This window comes from Ammospiza caudacuta, chromosome 7 (assembly GCF_027887145.1).
Source record: "Ammospiza caudacuta isolate bAmmCau1 chromosome 7, bAmmCau1.pri, whole genome shotgun sequence".
Lineage (NCBI taxonomy): Eukaryota > Metazoa > Chordata > Aves > Passeriformes > Passerellidae > Ammospiza > Ammospiza caudacuta.
Window position 1 is genome coordinate 44,407,453 of NC_080599.1, and position 23,780 is coordinate 44,431,232.

At 46.8% G+C, this 23,780-nt stretch overlaps 1 protein-coding gene across 1 annotated transcript; it reads left to right on the top strand.

Annotated features, from left to right (window-relative positions):
* The first annotated feature begins 2,551 nt into the window (after positions 1-2,551).
* PRKAA2 (protein kinase AMP-activated catalytic subunit alpha 2) lies at positions 2,552-23,694 on the top strand. The gene is made up of 9 exons (XM_058808249.1): positions 2,552-2,645; positions 8,935-9,076; positions 11,026-11,119; positions 12,415-12,559; positions 14,142-14,229; positions 16,654-16,878; positions 17,833-18,337; positions 20,829-20,955; positions 21,176-23,694. The coding sequence occupies exons 1-9, from the start codon at positions 2,552-2,554 to the stop codon at positions 21,412-21,414; spliced, it is 1,659 nt and encodes a 552-aa protein (XP_058664232.1). The 3' UTR covers positions 21,415-23,694.
* Positions 23,695-23,780: the final 86 nt, after the last annotated feature.

Here is a 23,780-nt window from a genome sequence, read left to right on the forward strand (position 1 = left end):
TAGGCAAACCTTCTCAAGGCTGAGCCCTGGCACTGCTTTCCAGGCTCTGCTCTCAGCTCTCAGCAACAGGGGAGAGGGTGGAAGGCACTGACCCACCTGGGGACATCCTTGCTGCCAAGCAAAGCCTTTCTGTGAGTCCCCTGCAAACCTTAAACCCCCAAAATATATCCTGTAAGTTTAAAAAACTGATTAATATTAATTTGATGTTTCTAATAGACAGCTCCTGTGTGTCAAGAGGCGGTGGAAACACTCAGGGCATCAGCTTGCTCTGAGATTTAGTGAAAAACCTCTTTTCCAGCTTTCAGGAAACAAGCAGGACAGCAGAACAGTGCATCTCCATGCAGCAGCTCTTGTTAAACATCTTAGTTTAACCATTAAACAAACACCACTGGAGCTCACACCTCTTTGTGTGGTGGTTCATTCAGACACAGCCGGGGCTTGCCAGGACTGGAAGGGGAGATCAAACAAACCCCAAAGACAGAGCAGAGCTGCCCAGAGCTTGCAGGGTAGAGGTTTGCATGGGCTGAGAGCTTTGCAGCTGCCTGAAGAAGGCAGAGCTTTCTCAGGCATTCCAGGAGATTGTAGCATTGTATCTTATCCAGAGTTTGCTGTTTGTAAAAGCTGTTTCTCTTATGCCTTCATGTACATCAGTTGTTCTGGTTGAACAGAGATGGTTTCATTATCCTACAAACGGTTTTATGTTACAGCAACCTTCCTGTTCTACCCCCAGCTTATTTTAGTTATTTATGTTATTGGATTTCTTGAATTAAGCTGCTGTTTTATTATTTATGATAGCACAGTTGCATAGGCTGGTCATTATTTTATCAGGGACCCTGTGTTTACACACACTGTTCCAGCTTCCCAAACAGCTCTTTATTACCTTGGAGCGCAGATTGCATTCGTGACTGCCTTCTGCTACTTTGTGCAGCTGAATGAGAAACAAAGAGCTACAAATTAACGCTATTAGAATGTGGCAGGACCACTCTGCAGATGGGCTAGGTGCCGATTTTGGTGTTCAATCGTGCTTGTGCTTTTTTGGGATGAGCATCCATTCTTTTTTTAATGTAAACAATTAATGTGGCCCAGACAGAGTTTATGTTCTACCCAGGGAGGTGTCACTGCTCACAGGGAGGGTGTACCCTGAGCACAGTGCCACCAAAGGAGGCTGTCACCCCCAGGCAATTGAAGGTACACACAGAGGACAGTGACACCAGAGGATGATGTCCCTTGTGTCAGAGGCTGCTCTGAAGGGCTGTCACCCCAGGCAGGTGTGTGACAATAGAGAATGTGCCCCCCAAACATTGCCACCCGGGGAGGGTGTCACCCCCAGGCAGGTCCCTCTCTAAAAGGATGTCATGTCACCCCCAGGCAGAAGCGTGGCAACAGAGAATGTACCCTCAGAACAGTGTCACTGGGTGTCACCCCCAGGCAGGTGAGCGTCATAGAGAATGCACCTCGAGTACAGTGTCACTAGAGGAGTGTCACACACTGGCAGGTGGCCTCTCTAAAATGATGTCATGTCACCTCCGGCAGGTGGATGGCAATAGAGAATGCACCCTGAGTACAGTGTCACTCGGGGAGGGTGTCACCCCAGGCAGTTATGTGTCATAGAGAATGTACCCCGAGTACAGTGTCACCGGAGGAGTGTCACAGCCTGGCAGGTGCTTCTCTAAAAGGATGTCATCCCCGGCAGGTGGATGGCAATAGAGAATGTACCCTCTGAACAGTGTCATTTGGGGATGGTGTCACCTCTGGCAGGTGCATGGCAATAGACAATACGCCCTCTGAACAGTGTCACCCGGGGCGGGTGTCACCTCTCAGCAGATGCCTCTCTTAAAGGATGTCACCTCCGGCAGGTGGACGGTAATAGAGAATGTACCCTGAGTACAGTGTCACCGGGGCAGGGCGTCATCCCCAGCAGGTGCACGGCAATAGAGAATGTACCCTCTGAACAGTGTCACTCGGGAAGGGTGTCACCCCCGGGCAGGTGAGTGTCATAGAGAATGTACCCCGAGTACAGTGTCACCGGAGGAGTGTCACCCCCGGCAGGTGCATGGCAATAGAGAATGCACTCACTGAACGGTGTCACCTCGGGAGGGCATCACCCCTGGCGGATGGGTGGCAATAGAGAATGTAACCCCCCAAAGTGTCACCTGGGGAGGGTGTCACCCCCAGGCAGGTGCTTCTCTGAAAGGATGTCACCCCTGGCAGGTGCATTGTCCAGGTACCCTCTGCACAGTGTCACCCGGGAAGGGTGCCACCCCTGGCAGGTGCCTCTCTAAAGGATGCCATATCACCCGCGGCAGGTGCGTGGCCACAGAGAAGGCGCCCCGAGCGGTGCCACCCGCGGAGGGAGGGCGGTGCCGCCCCGGTGGGTGTGTCGCGCAGGTGTCCCCGCTGCGGGCGCTGTCCGTGCCCACCCCGCGGCCGCACCTGGCGGCGCCGGGCGCTCCCCGCCCCCGGGCCGGGCCCGCCGCGCTCCGCTCTCGCCGCTCCCCGCCCCTGTGCCGGCCCGGCCCTGTGCATTGTGGTCCGGCGGCGGGGGGCGAACATGGCCGAGAAGCAGAAGCACGATGGGCGGGTGAAGATCGGCCACTACGTGCTGGGGGACACGCTGGGGGTCGGCACCTTCGGCAAAGTCAAGAGCTGAGTACCGCGGCCGCGGGCGGGGCCGGGCCGGGCCGGGAGCGCCCCTCGCCGCCGCCTCCCTCCTCCCGCTCCCGCGGCCTCCGCGCCGGCATCGCTGCCTTCCCCGGGCTCCGCTGCCTTCCCCGGGCTCCGCTGCCTTCCCTCGGCTCCTCTCCCTGGGCGGCATCCCGGGGGGAGAGGCTGGCGGAGCCGTGCCCGGGGCGCACGGGCGGGGATGCGGCGGTGGCGGGCGGGCGGTGGGAGATGCAGCGCTCGCCCCTCGGTGCTCCGGGCGGTGGGAGATGCAGCGCTCGGTGCTCCGGGCTGTGGGAGATGCAGCGCTCGCCCCTCAGTGCTCCGGGCTCTGGGAGATGCAGCGCTCGGTGCTCCGGGCTGTCACAGCCCCCGGAGCCCATGCTGCGAGCAGCACCCACCCGAACTTGGCTGCCGCGCTCGGAGGGAGGTGATGGGGAGGCTGCAGGCGCACCGGCATCCTGCCCCTCGGTGCCGGGAATGCGCTGCCGTCCTTCCCCAGGACCCGCAGGTGCTCCGGGGTGCTCCTGGAGCCGCAGCCGAAGCGGTTCGGTCCGAGCATCGCCCCGAGGACCGAGCGCGCCCCGCGGGATGGAGGGGCCGGGCGGGCAGGGAAGGACCGGCTGTGCCTGCACCTGGGGAAGGGAAGGGTCCAAAGAGACCGGAGAGCACCTTCCGGTGCCTAAAGGCTGTAACAGAGCTGGAGAGGGACTTCTGGCAGGGGTTGGGGCAGAGGGAATGGCGTGGTGCTGACAGAGGGCAGGGTTAGGTGAAATATTGGGGAGAAATTGTTCCCAACAGAAACTACTAGTAATAGCTACTAGTTATAACTATCTGTATTGTGCTGTAAATAATCATGAATTAATTATTTCAGTCTCAGCATTATCATCATCAATGAAATCAGTGTTTTATTCATATAAATAGATTTTGTCATCCTTAATCCTTGTGGACCAAGTTGTGCGAAGATTCCATTGCAATAACTTAATCAAGCGCTTCTCTCAAAAAGGCTTCTAGTTTGCAAATTCCATTTTTAAACTAATTAATTATCAGCTACCTGCAAATAAGAGGCATTATGAGTCATTAGAGTGTCTCAAAATTTGAAATTGTCTCAAAATGAGAAATTGTGTGGGTGGGGAGGCCCTGGCACAGGTTGTCCAGAGAAGCTGTGCCTGCCCCATCCCTGTAAGTGTTCAAAGCCAGGTTGGACAGGGCTTGGAGCAACCTGGGATAGTCAGAGATGTTCCTGCCCATGGCAGGGGGAGGGATGAGATGAACTTTAAGGTTTCTTCCATTCCAGACCATTCTAGGATTGCAGGATGGGGGCTCCACACAGGGATTCCTTGTCCAGCCATGCCAGAGCAGCCAGCTCACATCCTGAGGGCTTTGCTTTACCTGGCTCTGAGGTTTGCAAATATTTGTATTTCCTTTTTTCCCCGTGGATTCTGCTGCCATTACGTGCAAATTTCAGTTTTTAAACAAGATACTAAAAAACCAGAAAACCAACAAAATTCAGTGTCTAAGCTGAGTTTCCCAGTTGAAATTTGGTTTAGCTCGAGCTGGGGGAGCAGCTGTCCCACTCAGTGTCCCCCCACCCCAGTGGGATGTGGCTGGGCAAAGGGGTGCTGTGCCTGCCCTCAGTTCCTGGAGTTTTAAAATAAACCCAAATTGACAGCAGATGAAAGAAACCACCACGACCACTGCAGCTAAGTCCACCTGTGGCCATTAATCACGCCCCTAAAAATATATTGCTGTGTTTAATCCCAAACCACAAATTTACTGTCTAAAGAATTATCAGAATAAATACTTCTAACAGTGAGGACCATTTAAATCACTCCTGTGTACTAGCAGACCTCAAAACTGCTCCAAAGGCAGGTTTTTTCCTTGCAGACCAATTTAATCCTGCCAACAATAGCCTTTTTTATCTTTAACCAGCACAGATACCCCCTACCCCACGTCTGACCCGAGTGTGGTAAAAACAGACATTTTCCAAAGAAATATTTCAAATAACTTAAAAGAGATTTCCTAGCTCAAAATCCTTTATAGGTGAGTAGTACCCTTTATATGTTTTTTTCCCTTAATATTTTGCCTGCAACTGACAGGTGAAGTCTGTTCTTGAGACTGGGAACTGAAATGAAGAAATGGAGTATCCCATTTATATAGAATTACAGCATTTTAGTCAAATGAGTTTTAGAAAAACTTATATTCAACTGAGAAAAGTAGTTTTTTGTTGATTGATTCAAGCATTGTGTGTTGGGTATAATAATTGCTTTTTCAGGGAGAAGTCAGGTGCAATCAGTGACATTTCTTGTTGCTGATGTATTTTCTTCAATTTCTGCCTTGCACAAGGTTTTGGTTTTGGTGCTTTTTGTTGCCTTACTCGTCAAAGTTAAGAAATCATAATTTACAGTTGTTCAGGATTATTGTCATTAGGGACATAAGAAATGGCAATGAAAGGGAGGATTTAGTGACATGGGGTACAAAACAGTGCTTCAACTCATGGCTGGAGCTGAGGAGTCATTTGGAGCCATCAGGAGCCAGAGACACGACAAAAAAAATATCCCTGACTGCCTGGGTCATCCTCCTAAAAACTGGCTGAACGCTGCAGGAAGCTGTTTTGTATTAAGCCCATTCAGTTTCTTGATCTCATTTACAAAAGTCCACTCAAGGCATGGAGGGGAGCAAAGAGGCTGGCAGCTGAGGGCAGGATTTTGGTGCTAATACTGAAATTCCATCTGGAAATGGGAATGAGGACCCAGCATCTGTTAGAAGAGAGGAAGGTGGCAGGAGCTGGTGTGGTGGATGGACAGGAGGTGTCATGTCAAGACTTGAAGTTACCACATAGCATTTTTACCAAATACAGTTATTTTCCCTCTCCTCCAGGCCAAGGATAATTTGCAGATGATGGAATTATTTGCAGAAAAAAAAAAATTCTAATTTGCAGAAAATCCGCATAATTTGCAGAAATAGAACTGTGGAGAAGGTCTTGGATTTGGGAGTTTAGCAAAGCCTTGGGGGAAGGAGGTGTTGTCTCCTTCCCAGGGCGTTGGCAAGAAACAATGAGACAAATTGTGTTTGCTATGGGCACATCCCACCCTGTGGCTCCCCAAAAGCTCTCCTGTGTCCCCAAAAGCTTTTTGGGTCCCCAAAAGATCTGCTGTGACCACAGTGAGGTTCACAGTACTAACCCAGATATTTTCCCTGTGTGATGCCCCCCATGGCATCTTTGGTGGCTCCTTTGCCTGCCTTGTTTGCCACAAAAGTGCCAGATTTGTGGTCCCTCCAGGACTTGGGTTGTGTTTGTGTCACTCCATGGGCTCCAGTTGGGATCAGATCCCATTTTTCCCAGGCTGAGGAATTGCTGCTGAAAGGCAAACTTGGTGTCAGAGGGAAGATAAACTAAAGGAGGCTGAGCAGAGGAAGGACAGGGAGAGGCTGGGACAGCACACAAGCAGAATTAATGCAGCATTGCTAAATATACGCTTGGGATGGATTTCATTTTTAACTTGGGGCTGAGATAAGGGCAAGCAGAGCTGATAGGGAAAGGAGTTTCCTCACCCCTCCACAGAGCTTCTACATTGCCCTGAAGCATTTGCAAAATTGTTAACTGCTTGTGCTGCCTGAGCTGGTAGGATAAAGAAAGTGATGCAGAAATCCATGCTGTCAAGGCGGTATTATTTATTATCTGTGCTCATGGTGCTATAATCACTATTCCTCCTCTTTTTTTTTTTTCTTTTTATAAAAATAAGTAAATGTCAAGAGTCTCCTTTTAACTTTTTGAATCTGGGGAGGCAGTGAGAGGGAAGGAGGTGGCCTGACCTTGGGGTGAGTGTGACCGTGTTCACAAGGGTTCTTGGAAGAGGGAAGAGACAAGAATGTTGATTGTAAGGCTTGATTTATTATTTTGTGATATATATTACATTAAAACTATACTAAAAGAACAGAAGAAAAGGTTTCACCAGAAGACTAGCTAAGAATAGAATAGAAAAGAATGATCACAAAGGTTTGTGGCTTGGACAGAGAGTGTGAGCCAGCTGACTGTGATTGCCCACTAATTCCAAACATCTACATGAGACCAATCACAGATGCACCTGTTGCATTCCACAGCAGCAGATAACCATTGTTTACATTTTGTTCCTGAGGCTTCTCAGCTTCTCAGGAGGAAAAATCTTAAAGAAAAGATTTTTCATGAAAAGATGTCTGTGACAGGCTGAGGGTCCTTTTCCATGCCTGTGGGAGACCTGGGACCTGCCCCTCACTTTTGGGATGATCCTGGGTTTCAGAGACAGTGACTCTGTGAGCAGAGGGAGGGTTGTTCATACTGCCCATGTCTAAATTCCTGCAGTCCAGAGAGCCCTCAAAGGCTTAAAAGTCTCCCACCACATAGGAAATTGTGTTCCCTCTTTGTCTCCCTCTCTCTCACCGAGTTCAAGGAGGCTTAACAAGTCACTGGGGACAGAAACAATAATATCTCTGTATCTAATGCTTACTGTAAGCAAAAGATGGATTACAAAACAGGCTGTTTATTTTTAATTATTAATGTGTTTGTGCTAGCAAACCTTTGCAGAGTTACACATTGTTTGTCACGGGTGGGAAAGGGGATGAGCTGTTTGGCAATAGTATTAAAAACAATAATTATTCATTCTGGGCATGGCCATTTTTTTTTTTCCCCCTAGTGTATAATAAAAAAAATTCAAAGCATATGCTGAGCGTTGTCCTGAAACAAAGGGTGGTAGAAATCAGGGTTTTCCTCCTAGTTCAGTGAAAAAACTTTGTTTTACCTCCCTGCAGCACTGCCCTCCTCTCCTCTCCCTGAGGATTCACCAGGGAAAATGCCTCCCTGGACTATTTACAGCCCTCTGAGGAATTATCTGCCTCCTCCAGCCCTCAGCTAATCCCTAAATTGCATCTCTGCTGCAAAGCTGAGTTTATTTTCATTCCATCATCTAGTAGTTTTAAGTATTACGAGGAATAAAATGGACATGCAAAGTGGTGCTTTAATTTTCAAGGGCAGTCAAGTGTTTTATTTTTAGGATGCTCTTCTTGAGGAAAGAATCTCTGGCAGGTCTTATCTGGTGGCTAATAATAGTGACCTGGTGTGCCCCGAGTGCTGCTGCCCTGCCCTTCTCACACCTCCTGCTCACCCCGGGTGCTGCTGATCAGCTCATTAGGGCTGCCAAAATTACAGCCTCTAATAATGTAATAACAAGGTTTGCTGGCAATAATTAACTCCTTGCACTGCAAGGGTGATGCTGGTAATTAGAGAGCACAAATATTTACTGTAAGCAGGTTTTGCTGTGCAGGCTTTAGGAAACCATCCGTGTGTCACTCTGCTGAATATCATGTTGGAAAATACTGAGAAGGGGCAGCTCATTCTGAGAACCCCTTTTGGGTATAAACACCACGTTTTTAAGCTCTTTCTCCTCTCAATTTCAATATAAATCTTGCTTCCTTGGGAGCTTTTTATTTTTTTTTTTTTTGTGGTTTGTTTATTGATAACAAATGGATCCCATGCTGAATTAGTTTCACATCATTAATTACAATTCCCCCAGTGACAGTGGGGCTGCTCCTCCCAGTTTATGGGTATGATTTTTTCCCTGAACACGGGAGATAAACATCACCGTCTGAATGCACCAAGTGCATTTTTTTAAAAAAAACTCTATTGGAGTTTGCATCTTTCCTAAAAGCAGAGTTTGCTCCTGCAGTCCAGCAGTGTTCCTGCAGCTTGTCATCAAAGCAAGAAGCACGCTGGGGGAAGTATAAATAGAAATTCATTTTAGTAATGCAAATCCTGCAGTCCTATTTTGGGCAAGGAAAATCCCCATACCATTTAAAAAAAAAAAAGAAGTGTGATGGTCTAGTTTTAAGGCTGGGTTTATGAGGGATTTTGTCTACCAGTGTGTTGTGGTGGAGATTCTCCTCTGCCATTTAAATATATCTGTTTCTGATTAATCTAGCTTTTACATGCTATAAATCCTTGCAAATTAGCTTGGGGCATGACCTCCTCCAGCAACTCACTCTTTTATTTAGTGGAGTGCTTTTGGCAGATAAGTCCTCTCTCTTCTGCCTTCTGTGACTCCATTGGGAAAACAGTGAAGAGACAAAAACTAAAATATTTCACACCCTCATCTTCTGCTTTTTTTTCCCTTTAGAAGTGGCTTTTTGCTTATAGTGCCCTAAACTTCTTGTGTGAACCCTGCTGCACTGTTTAGTGACTTTGCAGTGCTCTCATTGCACTGTTTAGTGACTTTGCAATGCTCTCTCTCCCTCTCATAGTTGGTGAGCACCAGCTGACAGGGCACAAAGTGGCAGTGAAAATACTGAACAGGCAGAAAATCCGCAGCCTGGATGTGGTGGGGAAGATCAAACGGGAAATCCAAAACCTGAAACTCTTCCGGCACCCCCACATTATCAAACTGTGAGTACCCTCCCTGCCACGTGGGCAGCTGCTCCTCTCTGCACAAAGACCTCTCTCACACACCTGGCTGGGCTGCAGGAGATGGATTAGGGCACTAAAAATTGGGTTTGGTCAGGTTTTTGTGTGTTAGGTGACCTGCTGGCACAGGTTTTCCAGAAAAGCTGTACTTCCCCATCCTTGGAGGTGTTCAAGGCAAGGTTGGATGGGACTTTAAACAACCTGGAATAGTGGAAAGTGTCCCTGCCCATGGAATTGGATGGTCTTTAATGTCCCTTCCAACCCAAACCATTCCAAGATTCCATGAATTTCAGCATGGTCAGGCTCTGAGAGTGAAACCTTGGCCCCCACTCAATAGGATTTATGTTTTAATGTGCTGATTAGCCAGAGCTTAAAAGAACATTTTTTTTTCTTTCAAAATTTATTATTCAGACATAAGTTTTGAAAGTCTCCACTTTGATGAACCTGAGTTGGGGTCGTAAATCAGCACCTGCACTGCAGCCTCTGGGATTCCTGCTCAATCCCCAGCTTGTGCAGCCAGCCCACATTAATGAGGCACTCGATAATATCTTTGGCATTCCTATAAAAGAAAGCTGTTGAATGGTAACTGCAAGGGTAAGTTGACATTTAGGTCAGCCTTAAAACTGGCATGAGATATAGCAAATACCTGGGACTTAGAGGCAAGGGAAAACAAATTCTCTCTACAGTTAAATAACTAACCATGCAGCAACTGTTGACTTTAGAGTAACTTCACAGTTCCATGGATTTATTGGAGAACAGATTGGTATTATTTCATGAAAAAAGCACCAGCAAGACTCCTCAGCTGTGTGCCCAGCATCCTGCAAGTCAAATCCTGTTCACACATTTGTCAAAGCAGTAAAAATTAAATCCAGTTTGACAATATCTGTGTCCTGTGATACATGTTGCATTCATGAAATACAGTGATAAAGATGTGAGGAGACTGGGGCACACAAACCTCTTTCAATAAGTTTTTAAATGCATATAAAAGAAATATTGGGGCAATTAACAGTAGCTTAGATGTCTGGGCCCAAAGCTCTTCAGAAAAATGAGGTTGATGGTATTGATTTTTATGGGAGTATCCCACATTCCCTTGCCAGCCTCTTAAAAATTGCTGAAATCTCTTTGTTTCAAATTACAGTCCTGTAAAAAGTAATGAAATTCATCTGAAAAAAAAACCAAAAAAGCAAACAACAACAAAACAATGAATCTGAAATAAAAGAGAGGGAAGTCCCAGCTGGTGCTGCAGTGAATTCCTGGGGCTGCATTGACCTCAGCTCATCACTGGCAATTTGTTCCAGCTGGGACACTGAAATGTCTTTGCAGCACTCAGGGATCATTTTGAAGGAAAATGGAGAAAAAATCTGCAAGTTGAAGGTGATACTCTGGATTTTTTCCCCCATTCTAGAAGCATTTTCCCCCCATCTCTATGGAGATTTAATATTTGAAAAATAACTTCAGGGGGTCTCCTTTTGGTTTCTGTACCTGTCCAGAGGAAGTTCTCTCTAGTGCCTAGAGCTCTCTCTCTCTTTTTTTATTTTGATATAAGGGGAACCACATGGATCCTCTCCTTGCCCCCAGCTAACCAGGACTTCATTTCTAAAGCTGTTGTTGCAGCTCTTACCCAAAATGGAAATTTGAAAGTCAGGGCAGTCCTAAATGTGGTAAGATTGCCTGGCAGATATTTCAGAGGATTATTTAAAGGGCTGAAGGAAGTTCATAGGTCTGGAAAAGAGGTCCTTGCACAGACAAGTGAAAGGTTATACTGGAAACAAGAGACAACTTTTCAGGAGTGGAAAGCGGTTACAAATGCAAGATCTGAACAAATCCTTATTTGAAGTGTTGATGTGGAATTAATAATCTGTTTAAAAGCCTTTCCCTATTCCTAATCATGTATTTTTTTTTTTTTTTTAAATCTGCTTGTGTTTTTGAAGGTACCAGGTGATCAGCACACCAACAGACTTCTTCATGGTCATGGAATACGTGTCCGGGGGAGAATTGTTTGATTACATCTGTAAGCACGGACGTGTAAGTGCCAGTCCCCAGCCAGCCCCAGCACTTGGGTGGGGAGAGGAGCAAAATCACTGCTCAAGGGAGCACAGTTAAGGTTAAGGCCCAAAATAGAAGTTGCTTCACAGCAACCCCATCTGGGGTGTCTCGTACTGGCTCACACAAAACTTGGGTGTGATTTTTCGCAGCGGTCTCTGGTGGTGTATTTTTGACCCTCAAACCAAAATATGCAAGGTAACGTGTTGCTTAGGGCAAATATTTGGAAAAATGGCTTATTTTTGTGATTTTTAGCTATGGGTTGCCTGTCAAAACCCCATGATCAGCAGCAAATTTATAGCTTGGGAGGGGAAAACCACTTGGTGTGGTCTCCACTCCAGTCATTCACCTCTCCCAGAGCCCCTTCTTGGTTCCATGTCAGGTTCTTTGAAGGTTTTCAAGGATGTGGCTTATCTGAGCAACATTTTCAAATGCCAGCAGTCCCACTTGGTGTAAATCACCTGTGAAATGTGAGATATTGGTTACAAGGAAAATCGCTGGTGTCTGCCCCATGGAGCAATTGGAGGACAAGGAGGTAAAAATGGGCCAAAGTGGACATCCAGAAAAAGAATTCAGGTGAAGGATCAGCCCATCACATGTTCCTTTCTGTGCTACAAAATCAATAAATTCACTGCAGATTGGGTTAGATTAGTGTAGTGGTCAATGGAGCTGACTCAGTTTTCTTTTCTATGTACAGTTCTGATTTCTCACACATTTTGCCCATCTAGATCTTTTCAGTGACTGATTTGGATCTTTTCTGAACTTCTGCATTCATAAACTCCATTTTTCATGAAGGGAATCTGTTGGAATTCATCAGTTAAAATAATAATTGAAAATACAGTTTCTCTGATATAGCTCATACAGCTTTATTAGCTATATAGATAATTAAAATCACAATGATATCCAGCTTCACCAGAGGAAGTCCATGAGGAGTTGCTCCCAGCAGCATCCTCTGTGGTGTTTTGTCCAGCCTGGATCTGTACCAGTCCCATTGGGCCAGCAGGCCACAGTCTGATAGGTGCCACCTTTAAATTCTTGTTGACATCTCACCTGAACTGAAGTCTCACCTTTCATCTCGGGGCTGTATCATTTTCAAACGCTGGCACATTGTAAAATACAAGGGTGAGAAATCTGCTTTATTTGCTGCTTCTGCTCTCAGGCAGGCTGGGATTTTCCCTCTGCACTCTGGAATCTTTTTTGGCTCCTTGCTAAGTGCAGCCTTCCCCTGGCTGAGTGCACACCAAACCCCAGCACTGTTCCCTCTGCTGTTCCTGCAGGTCGAGGAGGCAGAAGCTCGACGCCTTTTCCAGCAAATCCTGTCTGCAGTGGATTACTGCCACAGGCATATGGTGGTGCACAGGGACCTGAAGCCAGAGAACGTGCTGCTGGATGCACACATGAATGCAAAGATAGCTGATTTTGGTATGTGAATGTGCCCAGCAGCATTCCAGAGCTGCCAGAGCGTGGCCAGGGAGCAGCAGAGCCTGGAAATCCCACACTCACAAACACTGCCCTTCCAACCACCTGGAAATCCCACACTCACAAACTCTGCCATTCCAACCACCTGGAAATCACACACTCACAAACACTGCCATTCCAACCACCTGGAAATCACACACTCACAAACTCTGCCATTCCAACCACCTGGAAATCACACACTCACTGCCCTCCAACCACCTGGAAATCACACACTCACAAACTCTGCCATTCCAACCACCTGGAAATCACACACTCACAAACACTGCCATTCCAACCACCTGGAAATCACACACTCACAAACTCTGCCATTCCAACCACCTGGAAATCACACACTCACTGCCCTCCAACCACCTGGAAATCACACACTCACAAACTCTGCCATTCCAACCACCTGGAAATCACACACTCACTGCCATTCCAACCACCTGGAAATCACACACTCACAAACACTGCCCTTCCAACCACCTGGAAATCACACACTCACAAACACTGCCCTTCCAACCACCTGGAAATCACACACTCACAAACACTGCCCTTCCAACCACCTGGAAATCACACACTCACTGCCCTTCCAACCACCTGGAAATCACACACTCACAAACTCTGCCCTTCCAACCACCTGGAAATCACACACTCACAAACTCTGCCCTTCCAACCACCTGGAAATCCCACACTCACAAACACTGCCCTTCCAACCACCTGGAAATCACACACTCACTGCCATTCCAACCACCTGGAAATCACACACTCACAAACACTGCCCTTCCAACCACCTGGAAATCACACACTCACAAACACTGCCCTTCCTGCAGCAGCAGCACAGGGATTACCTGCTGCAGGCTGCTCCTGCAGTGGCACTGAGAATGGAGCAGAGAAGTAATTTGTAGATCTCTGCTGTGTTTTAGTGTAATCACCCGACGTCAAATTTACCCAATTTGTGTTTGAGGCAGGCTGGGTGCAGCTGGTTCAGGGTGAGCTGCTGTGTGTGTTTATTTTTGTGCATGTTCTCCCTCTGTTTGGCCATGTGCTCTTGGCCTCAGCTCATTTTACAACCAGCAGTAACAGGAGTCTCTAAGTGGCATTAGGGGTTGAAATCCATTAAAATACCCGGGCTACCAACTCTGTCCTGGTGAGTCCTTTCTAGCAATGTAAATCCTGCTGAAGATTTACTCATTTCACAGCCCCAGTTGCCATATGAAGTGAGTGCTCTGGGATGAATTATGTCTCTTGTCCTGTGTGCTCTGGGATTTGCAACTTAGAGGAGCAAAATTAGCCTGGAGTGAAAATTTTTTGGTTGGATGTAAAAAAAAAAAAAACCAACCCAACAAAATAACAAACAACAACAATAATAACAAAAGTAATAATTTTCAAATCAGTTCAGAGAAGTCTATCTAAATTATATCAGCAGTTCCCTTCCAAATATCCCACTCTACTTCCCTGCCTCTTCTTTTGTGACATATGTTACACAGCATGTCTGGACCTTTAGATCAAACATCCGTGTATGATAAGCATTTTGTTTTTTTAGGGCTGTCCAACATGATGTCAGATGGTGAATTTCTACGCACCAGCTGTGGTTCCCCAAATTATGCAGCCCCTGAAGTCATCTCTGGAAGGTAAGACATTCCATTTCTCATCAGAGCTATGTGAGCACCTGGAATTTAAATTTGTTCTTGGTATTGGAAACAGCTTTGCATGTCTAGTAAAAGTAGCTGAATCCTTCCAGCCTGGATTTTGTGTTTGGGTGAATCTGTTGGCAAAGATCTGAAGGTTTTCTTGCTTATTTTACTTCTCAGTAGCTGTAATAGCAAACCGTGTTTTGCTACTTTGGAGGAATTATTAATACCAGATGTTGACTGTTTATATTGCTAATTAAAGAGGGTGAAAATGACTCTTTGGATGCAAACACTGAGGTTCCAGGTGGAAAGGCTTTTCCAGGCCACCCCCTCCTCTCCTGCCCACCTGTAATATAAAACACGGTGTTAACGAGGAAAACCATTCACTAACGAAAGGAGCAGGAAGATCTTTAATCCCTTCCCAACACTGGTAAAGAAAATACTTGTCTTCTGGTTCCTTGAGCTTGGGGTTTTGGCTGTGGCAGTAGGTTCAACCTTCAGAGCTTTGTTTTGAGCTGATTCATTGAATTGACAAACCTCCTCTGTGGTTGCATCTGTCAGCATGAAACATCTGTACAGCACATGGAGTGCTGGGCACACCCCACAAGGCTGAACTGGACTTCCAGTTGTTGATACAGAATTGTTGCCTCCTGTATTTTGCTGTCAGGAGTAGAAATTACATGGAATGTACATTTTGCTCTAATTCTCTCTGTAATACCTTAGCAAAGATTGCAAATATAGATTTTCAAATTTTCACTCCTCTGAATGGTCCTTCAAACTGCTCATCTCACTATCTGCTCCTTTTTTATTTTGATTTCCCTTTGCCATGAGCTTTGCTTTTCCTAATCCAGTGTATTTTTGCCTATATCTGTAGCTTTTAAATAGAACATTTTGTTCAGAATGTGTTTGCTGTGATTTTGATTATTTTATCCCTCTTTACACCAGAGCAAGTGTTGGCAGAGCATCCTAGGAATTAGACTAGCATCCAAAAACCCTGTTGTGACTACAGCTCTGTGTGTGAAATGAAACCAAGTAAATCCTCATTGTCAAGAAGGGGACAAAGCAAGAAACTGCTGGGATACAAAAAAATAGTATTTCCATCTCAGTGAAGGCCAGACATGTGTTTTTCAATTTGTATAGGAGACAAGGCACATGGCAGATCAGCAAGGAGGATTTAGTCCTTGAGTGTTCCAAGAGTACAGGCAATGCAGCTTAGTGACAACAAAAGCAAGATGGAAAACCCAAACCAAGCCCACATGTTGCACTTTTTGGCTGGCTGCAGCTGCATCCCTCCCTCACCACACCCACTGCAGGCTCAGGGCTGCCTGAGTTTCATGGCCCTGCTCAATGTGCCAAGCCGCCCTCCTCTCTGCTGCCTGCCCTGCTGGAGCATAAAAGCAGTAAAGTGTGGCAGCTCAGGTTTCAGAGCCATAAAAGTGCATCTCATGTGGGCTTAAAGGTCCAAAAAACTGTTCAGGCAGTGCTCTTATCAGTGAAAGAATCAGGTTTCTGATCTGTGGAGGCAGGGCTGAGGGGCATCCAGCTGAGCCTCTGCCTTTCCAAAATGGCTTTGCTGCTGTTCCTGGCCTCAGCAGGGAAACTCTCACCCTTGGACAAGCAGAACAAGTGTTTTTGGGTGTTCACAGAATGGTCACCTGCATGACCAGCCTGATTTCTCTCTGCAGTGATGCTTTTCAGGAGGAGCAAGAGCAGGATGCTGAGGTTTCATGAAGACACTTCTGTAGTTGCATTTCAACTTCTGTATTTTGGTTGGGCCTCACAGCCCAAGGGCAAGTGTTGCCTCCCAAAATCTCTGGGGAGGCATCAGATGTGCTAAAAAGAGATGAACAGGAGCAGCAAAGCTGTATTATTTGGGGTGTCCTGAGTTGGTGATGGCAGAGAACACATTTGGCAGCTTGTAGGAAGCAGGAGCATTTAGATACCAGCACACCAAAAATAAACACTCAGAGATAGAATTATCTGTTGCTGCTTGATCTGCCTCGTTCAATGAACAGAAATTGCTGGGGCAAAGGAGCAAACAGCCTGGCAGGGCTCTTGGAAATGGAGGTTTGGCTTTTTGGAGAGTTTGGTGGAGGCAGGGTTGTACACAGGAGTGTGGGCAGCCAGTGCCAGCCCTGCCATCCGTTTCCCTGAGCACTTTTGGCTGAGCCACCTTTGGTTTGGGGGGAGCCACATGAGCAGCCCTGGTGTGGGCTGGAGCTCTGTCCCTGCTGGAGCTGGCGGGGGTTCCCCCCATCTGCACCCTGATTGAGGAGGGGATGGGGTGACACAGAGCCTGAGGAGAAGGTGGGGGTGACACAGAGCCTGAGGAGAAGGTGGGGGTGACACAGACCCTGCACCCTGACACCCTGACTGAAGAGAGGATGGTGGTGACATCTTTCTCCTGTCCTCGTCCTCATGCAGGCTCTATGCTGGCCCAGAGGTGGACATCTGGAGCTGTGGTGTCATCCTCTACGCCCTCCTGTGTGGCACTCTGCCTTTTGATGACGAGCACGTCCCCACCCTGTTCAAGAAGATCCGTGGGGGGGTGTTTTACATCCCGGAATACCTCAACCGCTCCGTGGCCACGCTCCTCATGCACATGCTGCAGGTGGACCCCCTCAAGAGAGCCACCATCAAGGACATCAGGTGGGCTGGGGTGGGCTGGCTGCCTCTGGGGCTCTCTGGTGGCTGTCCTGAGGGTCTCGTGTTGGCAGGGTGGTTTTCAGGAGTAGCCAGCTAATCCAGATGGCTTTTGTTCCAGGTGATTCAGCCCTGCACCCCTTCTGTGCTGGCTGGAAGTGGGTGATGATGAACAGGATGAGGATTTTTTATATAAATTTTATATGCAAATATTTTAAATTCTATTTTATTTCATTATAAACTAGCTTTAAAAATCTCTTAACAGCACCTAGCAAAAGCAGCTATACCATGCAATAATCCCAAGAACTTTATAATATCCAAGTCATTTTTAATTTCTATATTTCAAGACCACATCCCTATGGGTACCAGATAAAGAGGATAATCATTGTACTTAATGTATATCCAAAAGAAAAGGAGGAGAAACCCAAGAGTTACTAACTTAATATGTAAATTACATGTAGCTATGTGCTAAGCCTGAACATAAACCCTATTAGGACTTACAGGAATTCTCAGGTTTTTAATGAATTTTCAATGGACAGCCTTAATTTTACCCTTCAAACAAACCCATGCAAACTTCCCTATTTTATTCCTTAATTACTTAGGATGAGAGGACTTAATTACATGTTAGAGAGGCAGCACATGAGGCGATATTGCTGTCAGTACATAGAGCCTATAGACAAGGCACTGTGTGTGTTTTAGGCAATTATCATTCACCTCATTGTAAATTAGTGAGAATTGGGTATTGGGTATGGGAATTGGGTAGGTTTGATGCTCTGTATCAAAAAAAAAGGGAATATTGGAAGTGTTGAGTCTCACTTCAAACTCAGTGTGCAGAGTGCCATCGATGTCCCTGTACCGAGCTGGGTTTTGCTCCCCATTCATCAGCTAGGGTTTATTCTTGTCTGGTGGTGCTTTCCCCACCTCCCCTCTCACACCAAGGCTCCCCTCTGCCCTCCCCAGGGAACACGAGTGGTTCAAGGAGGAGCTGCCCAGCTACCTGTTCCCAGAGGACCCTTCCTACGACGCCACGGTCATCGACGACGAGGCGGTGCGCGAGGTGTGCGAGAAGTTCGAGTGCACCGAGTCGGAGGTGATGAACAGCCTGTACAGCGGCGACCCCCAGGACCAGCTGGCCGTGGCCTACCACCTGGTCATCGACAACCGCCGCATCATGAACCAGGCCAGCGAGTTCTACCTGGCCTCCAGCCCCCCCACGGGCTCCTTCATGGACGACAGCGCGCTGCACATCCCGCCGGGCGTGAAGCCGCACCCCGAGCGGATGCCGCCGCTCATCGCCGACAGCCCCAAGGCCCGCTGCCCCCTGGACGCCCTCAACACCACCAAGCCAAAGCCCCTGACTGTCAAAAAGGCCAAGTGGCACCTGGGCATCCGCAGCCAGAGCAAGCCCTACGACATTATGGCTGAGGTGTACCGCGCTATGAAGCAGCTGGACTTCGAGTGGAAGGTAGGGAGTGCTGGCATGGGTTTACAGCATCCTTTGTTCCGTAAACTCAGGGAGCTTCACCTGTTTCCAGGTTTTTAATGCATTTAATTTTACCCTTAATTTTTACCTGTTTCCAGATAAATGCCCCCACCAGTTTCCAGATAAATGCCTCACCTGTTTCCAGATAAATGCCTCACCTCTTTTCAGATAAATGCCTCACCTCTTTCCAGACTGTTGTATTTTTAAGGACTCCCAACAAGGGAAGGAGGGAAGGAATGATGCATCTGATTCTATGTTCTTAAAAGGTTAATTTATTATTTTATTATATTAAATATATAATATTATATTAATATTATTATATACTATATTATTATTATATATTATAATATATAATATATAATATATATTATATATATATGATACTATATATGTTAAATATATATAATATGATATGTTTAACATATATAACATATTATATATATGTTAAATATACTTAATATATTATATAAATGTAACATATTATATATGTTAAATATATATAATGTTATATTATAGAATGTATATATTAAATATATATAATGTTATATTACAGAATACTATACTAAACTATACTAAAGAATAGAGAAAGGATACAGACAGAATGCTAAAAAGATAATAATGAAAACTTGTGACTCTTTCCAGAGTCCCAACACAGCTGGACTGTGATTGGTCATTAAGTCAAAACAATTCACGTGAAACCAATGAAACAAGCACCTGTTGGTAAACAATGTCCAAACACATTCCAAAGCAGCATAACACAGGAGAAGCAAATCAGATAATTATTATTATTTTCATTTTTCTCTGAGGCTTCTCAGCTTCCCAGGAGCAAAATCCCGGGCAAAGAGATTTTTCCAGAAATTATGACAGTAACACCAGATAAATACCCCCACCTTGCAATCATCCCTGCTATTCCTTGTTAAGGCAAACTCACTGAATTAAGGTGCCAGCTGTGCTTATTTGTGCTTATCTGTGGTGTTTCTTTATGGTGTGAAATAAGGTGCCCCAAGACTTCATCTGGAAAGATGATTCTGCCTTGTTTAGCTGCAGGGATCAGAGGAGCTGTTCACATTTCTAATTTTAGTGGCTAATTCCTTGCGAGGTCATCTCGAGTGCTCCTGAGCAGAGGAACTCTCATTATTTCTGTCTGGTCCTGTCAGGACAGAACTGGTACTGTGCAAATTGTCCTAAAGGATGCACAGATGAGGGGCAGGGGAGCCTTGGGTGCAGAATTTGTATCTTTGATATCGTGGCCTTTCCCTGATGGAGATGGAGCGTGCTCACAGACCAGATGTGTTTTCAGCCACTTATTGCTTCTTCAGTTTAGGGCTCAGCTTCTTGATTTAAATCCAGATGTTTTAGCTGGCAGTACTCACTGCAGGTATTTCTCCGGGGCTGTGCAACATTTAGTCACAGTCCTTTTCAAAGTTGGAATAATAAATCCCTAAGTTAGCCCTGGAGCTCTGCTGCTGTGCCTGACTCCCCAAATCCTGCTGCAGCCCCTGAAGTGAGCTCTCCTGGCTCGTGGCCTTTGGCATCATTGGGAGCCAGGAAAGGAGAATTTCATCCCAGATCTTCATCACCAGAGGAGCTTTCCTCTTCCCTCCAGGTCCCAAGTGTGAATTTCACTGTTCTACTTCTTTGAAACCTCCTGCTTCCTCATTATTTTTGATAATATTACATTTTTAAAACCAAGTAGCTTCCAGAAACCCCATTTCCCTGCACCAGGCAGGAGATGGACCATGGCCAGGTGCATTTGCCAACACCAGCCAGACATTTTTTAGCTGCATGGTTTTACAGAGAGTGAGCAAACCTGCTGTATTTCTGCTACAGCCTCAAAAACCAACTCAGCCCAACATCTCTGTGTGTAGGCAGTGCAGCTTATTTCATACGAGGAGGTTTCACAATAGCCTTTCCCACCCTAAGAATAACTTCAGATGTGACTCTTCATCAGAATTAACTCTCCCATCCACACAGTTGCTTCATAAATATAGCACAGAGAAAAGATCTCATTGTAAATGAGATGCAGCAGATTGTGAGGTGGGAAGCAGAGAGGGGAAATACTCAGCCTGAGGCTGATCCACAGGCACTGGGTTTGGCTGTGCTGATGGGAGAGGCTGCTCTGATTTCAGAGCTTGCCCTGATTTCACGAGCACTGTCCATGTATGTGGGCCCACGAGTGGACTTTTTGGTCCATGTGGCCGTGGCTGCTGCTGAGGTGGGGAGCAAACATCAGTTTTGTGCCTGGCAGATGGGTCACTGCAGCTTCCTCAGCCAGCAGCCGGTGAATCACAGCCTTAAGAAGAATATTTAAAGACAGGAGGAAACAAGGCTGCTTGCTTCATTTTATAGCGGTTGTCCTTTTGAGAAACCGTTTTTCCCAGAAGATGTCTTACTCATATTTAGAAAAAATAAGGGAAGAAGTGTTGCTGTTGGTGCCTGGAGTGTCCCTGCTGAGGGCAGGTTTCCCTTGCAGGTGGTGAACGCCTACCACCTGCGGGTGCGCCGCAAGAACCCCGTCACCGGCAACTACGTGAAGATGAGCCTGCAGCTCTACCAGGTGGACAACCGCAGCTATCTGCTGGACTTCAAAAGCATTGATGGTGAGTAGGAGATGGAGAGCATGCATAAGGGCGAGGCTGGAAGTTTAAGAACCATTCTCTGTGTTTTGAAGCGCTTACACATATGTCATTTCAGCAGGGGCCCTTTCGCGCCTCTCAAACTCTGCTGCTGTTCGCATTTCATTACCACACCCGCACTGCAGCTGCAGAACTAACCCCACTTTTTCTCTCTTCTCCCTTATTTTGTTTTTGGCTTTTCTAGACGAGGTGATGGAGCAGAGGTCCGGCTCCTCCACGCCCCAGCGCTCCTGCTCGGCCGCGGGCTTGCACCGGCCGCGCCTGAGCATCGACGCAGCCGCGGCCACCGAGTGCCAGTCCCTGATGGGCTCCCTGAGCGGCTCCTTTGTGGGCAGCATCCCCTCAGTGCCCCCCCGCCTGGGCAGCCACACCATGGACTTCTTTGAGATGTGTGCCAGCCTCATCATGGCCCTGGCCCGCTGACAGCCCCTCAGCGCACCGTGAGGATCTGCGCCGACTCGTCCGCCCCCTCCTTTCTTTTGCTTCCTTGTTCTTCCTCCTCCTCCTCCCCTCACTGCCCCACAGAGCCAAGTCCAGACCCAAAACATGCTCCCCTCTAGCAAGGCACCAAGGAAATTCACTTAACTTCTCTCCTTGTGCCTGGCGAAATGTATCCAATACTCTTTTTTTCTTCTTTCCTTGTGAACCCCATGGGAAATGTTAAGGCTGTAAAGTAACAAATGTTATCACTGAGTTTTTGGAAAACACCTCCCCCCTGGTTCGTCCTGAGGTAATGGAGGCATAGCCACGCTTCCTGCAGGGAGTTTGATGTTCTCCCTGATGCTGTGCAGAGCTGGGCTGAGCCAGGGCAGAGGGGCTGACCAGGAGCCCTGTGAGATGGAGTGGAGGGTGATGAAGCAGCTCTGCAGCGTTCACACCCAGCTGCCAGCCTCTGTCACACTTTCCTCCCCAAAGCAGCAGCTGCTTAGATGCTTCTGCACTAGTGCAATATGGCCTCCCTCCCCTCTCTTCTTTCCTTCTGCTGAAGATGGGCAGGGAAGGTGGGATGTGCAAAGGTCCTGGTGCAAACCTGCCAGTCTTTGCAGAGGAGTGTCCCTAAAGTGCAGTCTTTGCAGAAGAGTGTCCCTAAGGTGCAGTCTTTGCAGAGGAGTGTCCCTAAGGTGCAGTCTTTGTCCCTGTCCACTCTCAGCAGAGGAGTGTCCCTAAGGTGCTTTATTTTGCCCAAGGGCTCCGGACAGCACTGAGCTGCTCGCCACGCTCGGAGCTGAAGGCAGATTGCCTTTTTCTCCCCTCCCTGCAGCCTGCTCCCCCTGCCCTGCCTCACCATGGGCTCCAGGGGCTGAATGCCTAGCAGGGCTCAGGTGAGCAGAGGACAGGATCAGGATCACCCCCCTGAGGACCCAGCGCTTCCCCCAGGGTTGGGACCATCCCTGATGGGCAGGAGGCATCAGCAGCGCACAGCTCCGGAGCACTCACCTCTCACCTCTCCCCTAGGATGCTCTGCCTGTTGTCACCTCCCCAAAATCACTGCCAAATCTGCCTTCCCTGCTGCTGGACGCTCACTGCCCCTGCCCAAGGGCTCTCCTGTCCTGCTGCTGCCCACTGGACTGTGACCTTCGCTGCTCCGCTGACCAGGCAGGGATATCCCAACCCGGAATTTTACTGTTCCTTTGCTACTGGCTATCTGAAGGATGGGGTTTTATTTTTCAAGATGAACTGCGGGGATTTTTAAGGTTAAATTCTTGTTACCCAAGGGTAAACCCTAATGCATGTGTGAATTCTTTGTTTAAAAGAGTTATTATTTTTTATTACACGGGATTAATCTAATGGGCAGCGTTGGCATCTGCTTGGCTTTGATATGGTATTTAATTCCATTTACTTGATTATGAAGTAGTAGTCTAATCAAGGAACAAATACTTTATGAAAGCTTTGCCAAAAAAATATTGGGGGGGAGGGGGTTGGTTTTGTTCTGTTGTTTTGGTTTTTTGTTCTTTTGTGTTCTGTTTTAAGAAACAAAGCAAAGAACTTTTGCTGGTCCCAGGTATGCAGTCATTCGACTTGAAAAAAAATGTAATCTGTCTTTTTGATAGCTTCATATGACCCCTTGAGGTTTTTTCCTAGGGTTTTCTTTTTTGTACAGTTGCACTTTAATTTATACTTTCTGCAAGTTTATATGAGAAGCAAGGAAAAGAACAACAAATTAAGCCTTTTTTACTAATCATTTAAGGTAATCAAGACAAACACGGGATATTTTTGCCATCTACTGGCAGTTAAATGGACTTTTTCAGTTTGAAGTCCCTTTTTTTTTAAAAGGAACCACAAAATTGCCTTACTTTTGTTACAGATTGTGCTTGGATCCTCACTAACGTGACTTTACAGTTGCAGTTTTTCCAGAAGCCGCACAAAGTAGAAAGCTTCCAAAAAAAAAAAAAAGAAAAAAAAAAAAAATCAGTTTTGCTCTTGAACACTAAATCCAACACAGCAGTGGTTGGACTGTAAGAAATACTGGAAATATTTGTAGTGCTCCTAGGTTTTGTAACGAGCCTTTTATTACAGTATGATTATTAAATACCTGCTCTGGGGTGAGGATGGCTTTGGTGCTGTGCCTGGTGGCTGCCAGGTGATTTGTGTCCCCAGTGCTGTGGTGTGAGTTTGGATGGAGAATCCAAACTCCTGCGTGGAAAAATTAAAAAAAAAAAAAAAAAAGAAAAACAAAAAACCAAACCCCACCCCAGAGTCAAAGCTGAGGAGCACCCTGCCCTTCAGCAGCTTTTGTATCAAGGCTGAGATTTGGGGTGATGGGGATGAACCCCTTTGCAGAGGAGCAG

Coding starts and splice junctions, on each gene's coding strand:
- PRKAA2 (XM_058808249.1), top strand. CDS start 2,552: ATGGCCGAGAAGCAGAAGCACGATGGGCGGGTGAAGATCGGCCACTAC. Junction 9,077..11,025: donor CACCCCCACATTATCAAACT/GTGAGTACCCTC, acceptor GTGTTTTTGAAG/GTACCAGGTGATCAGCACAC. Junction 11,120..12,414: donor ACATCTGTAAGCACGGACGT/GTAAGTGCCAGT, acceptor CTGTTCCTGCAG/GTCGAGGAGGCAGAAGCTCG.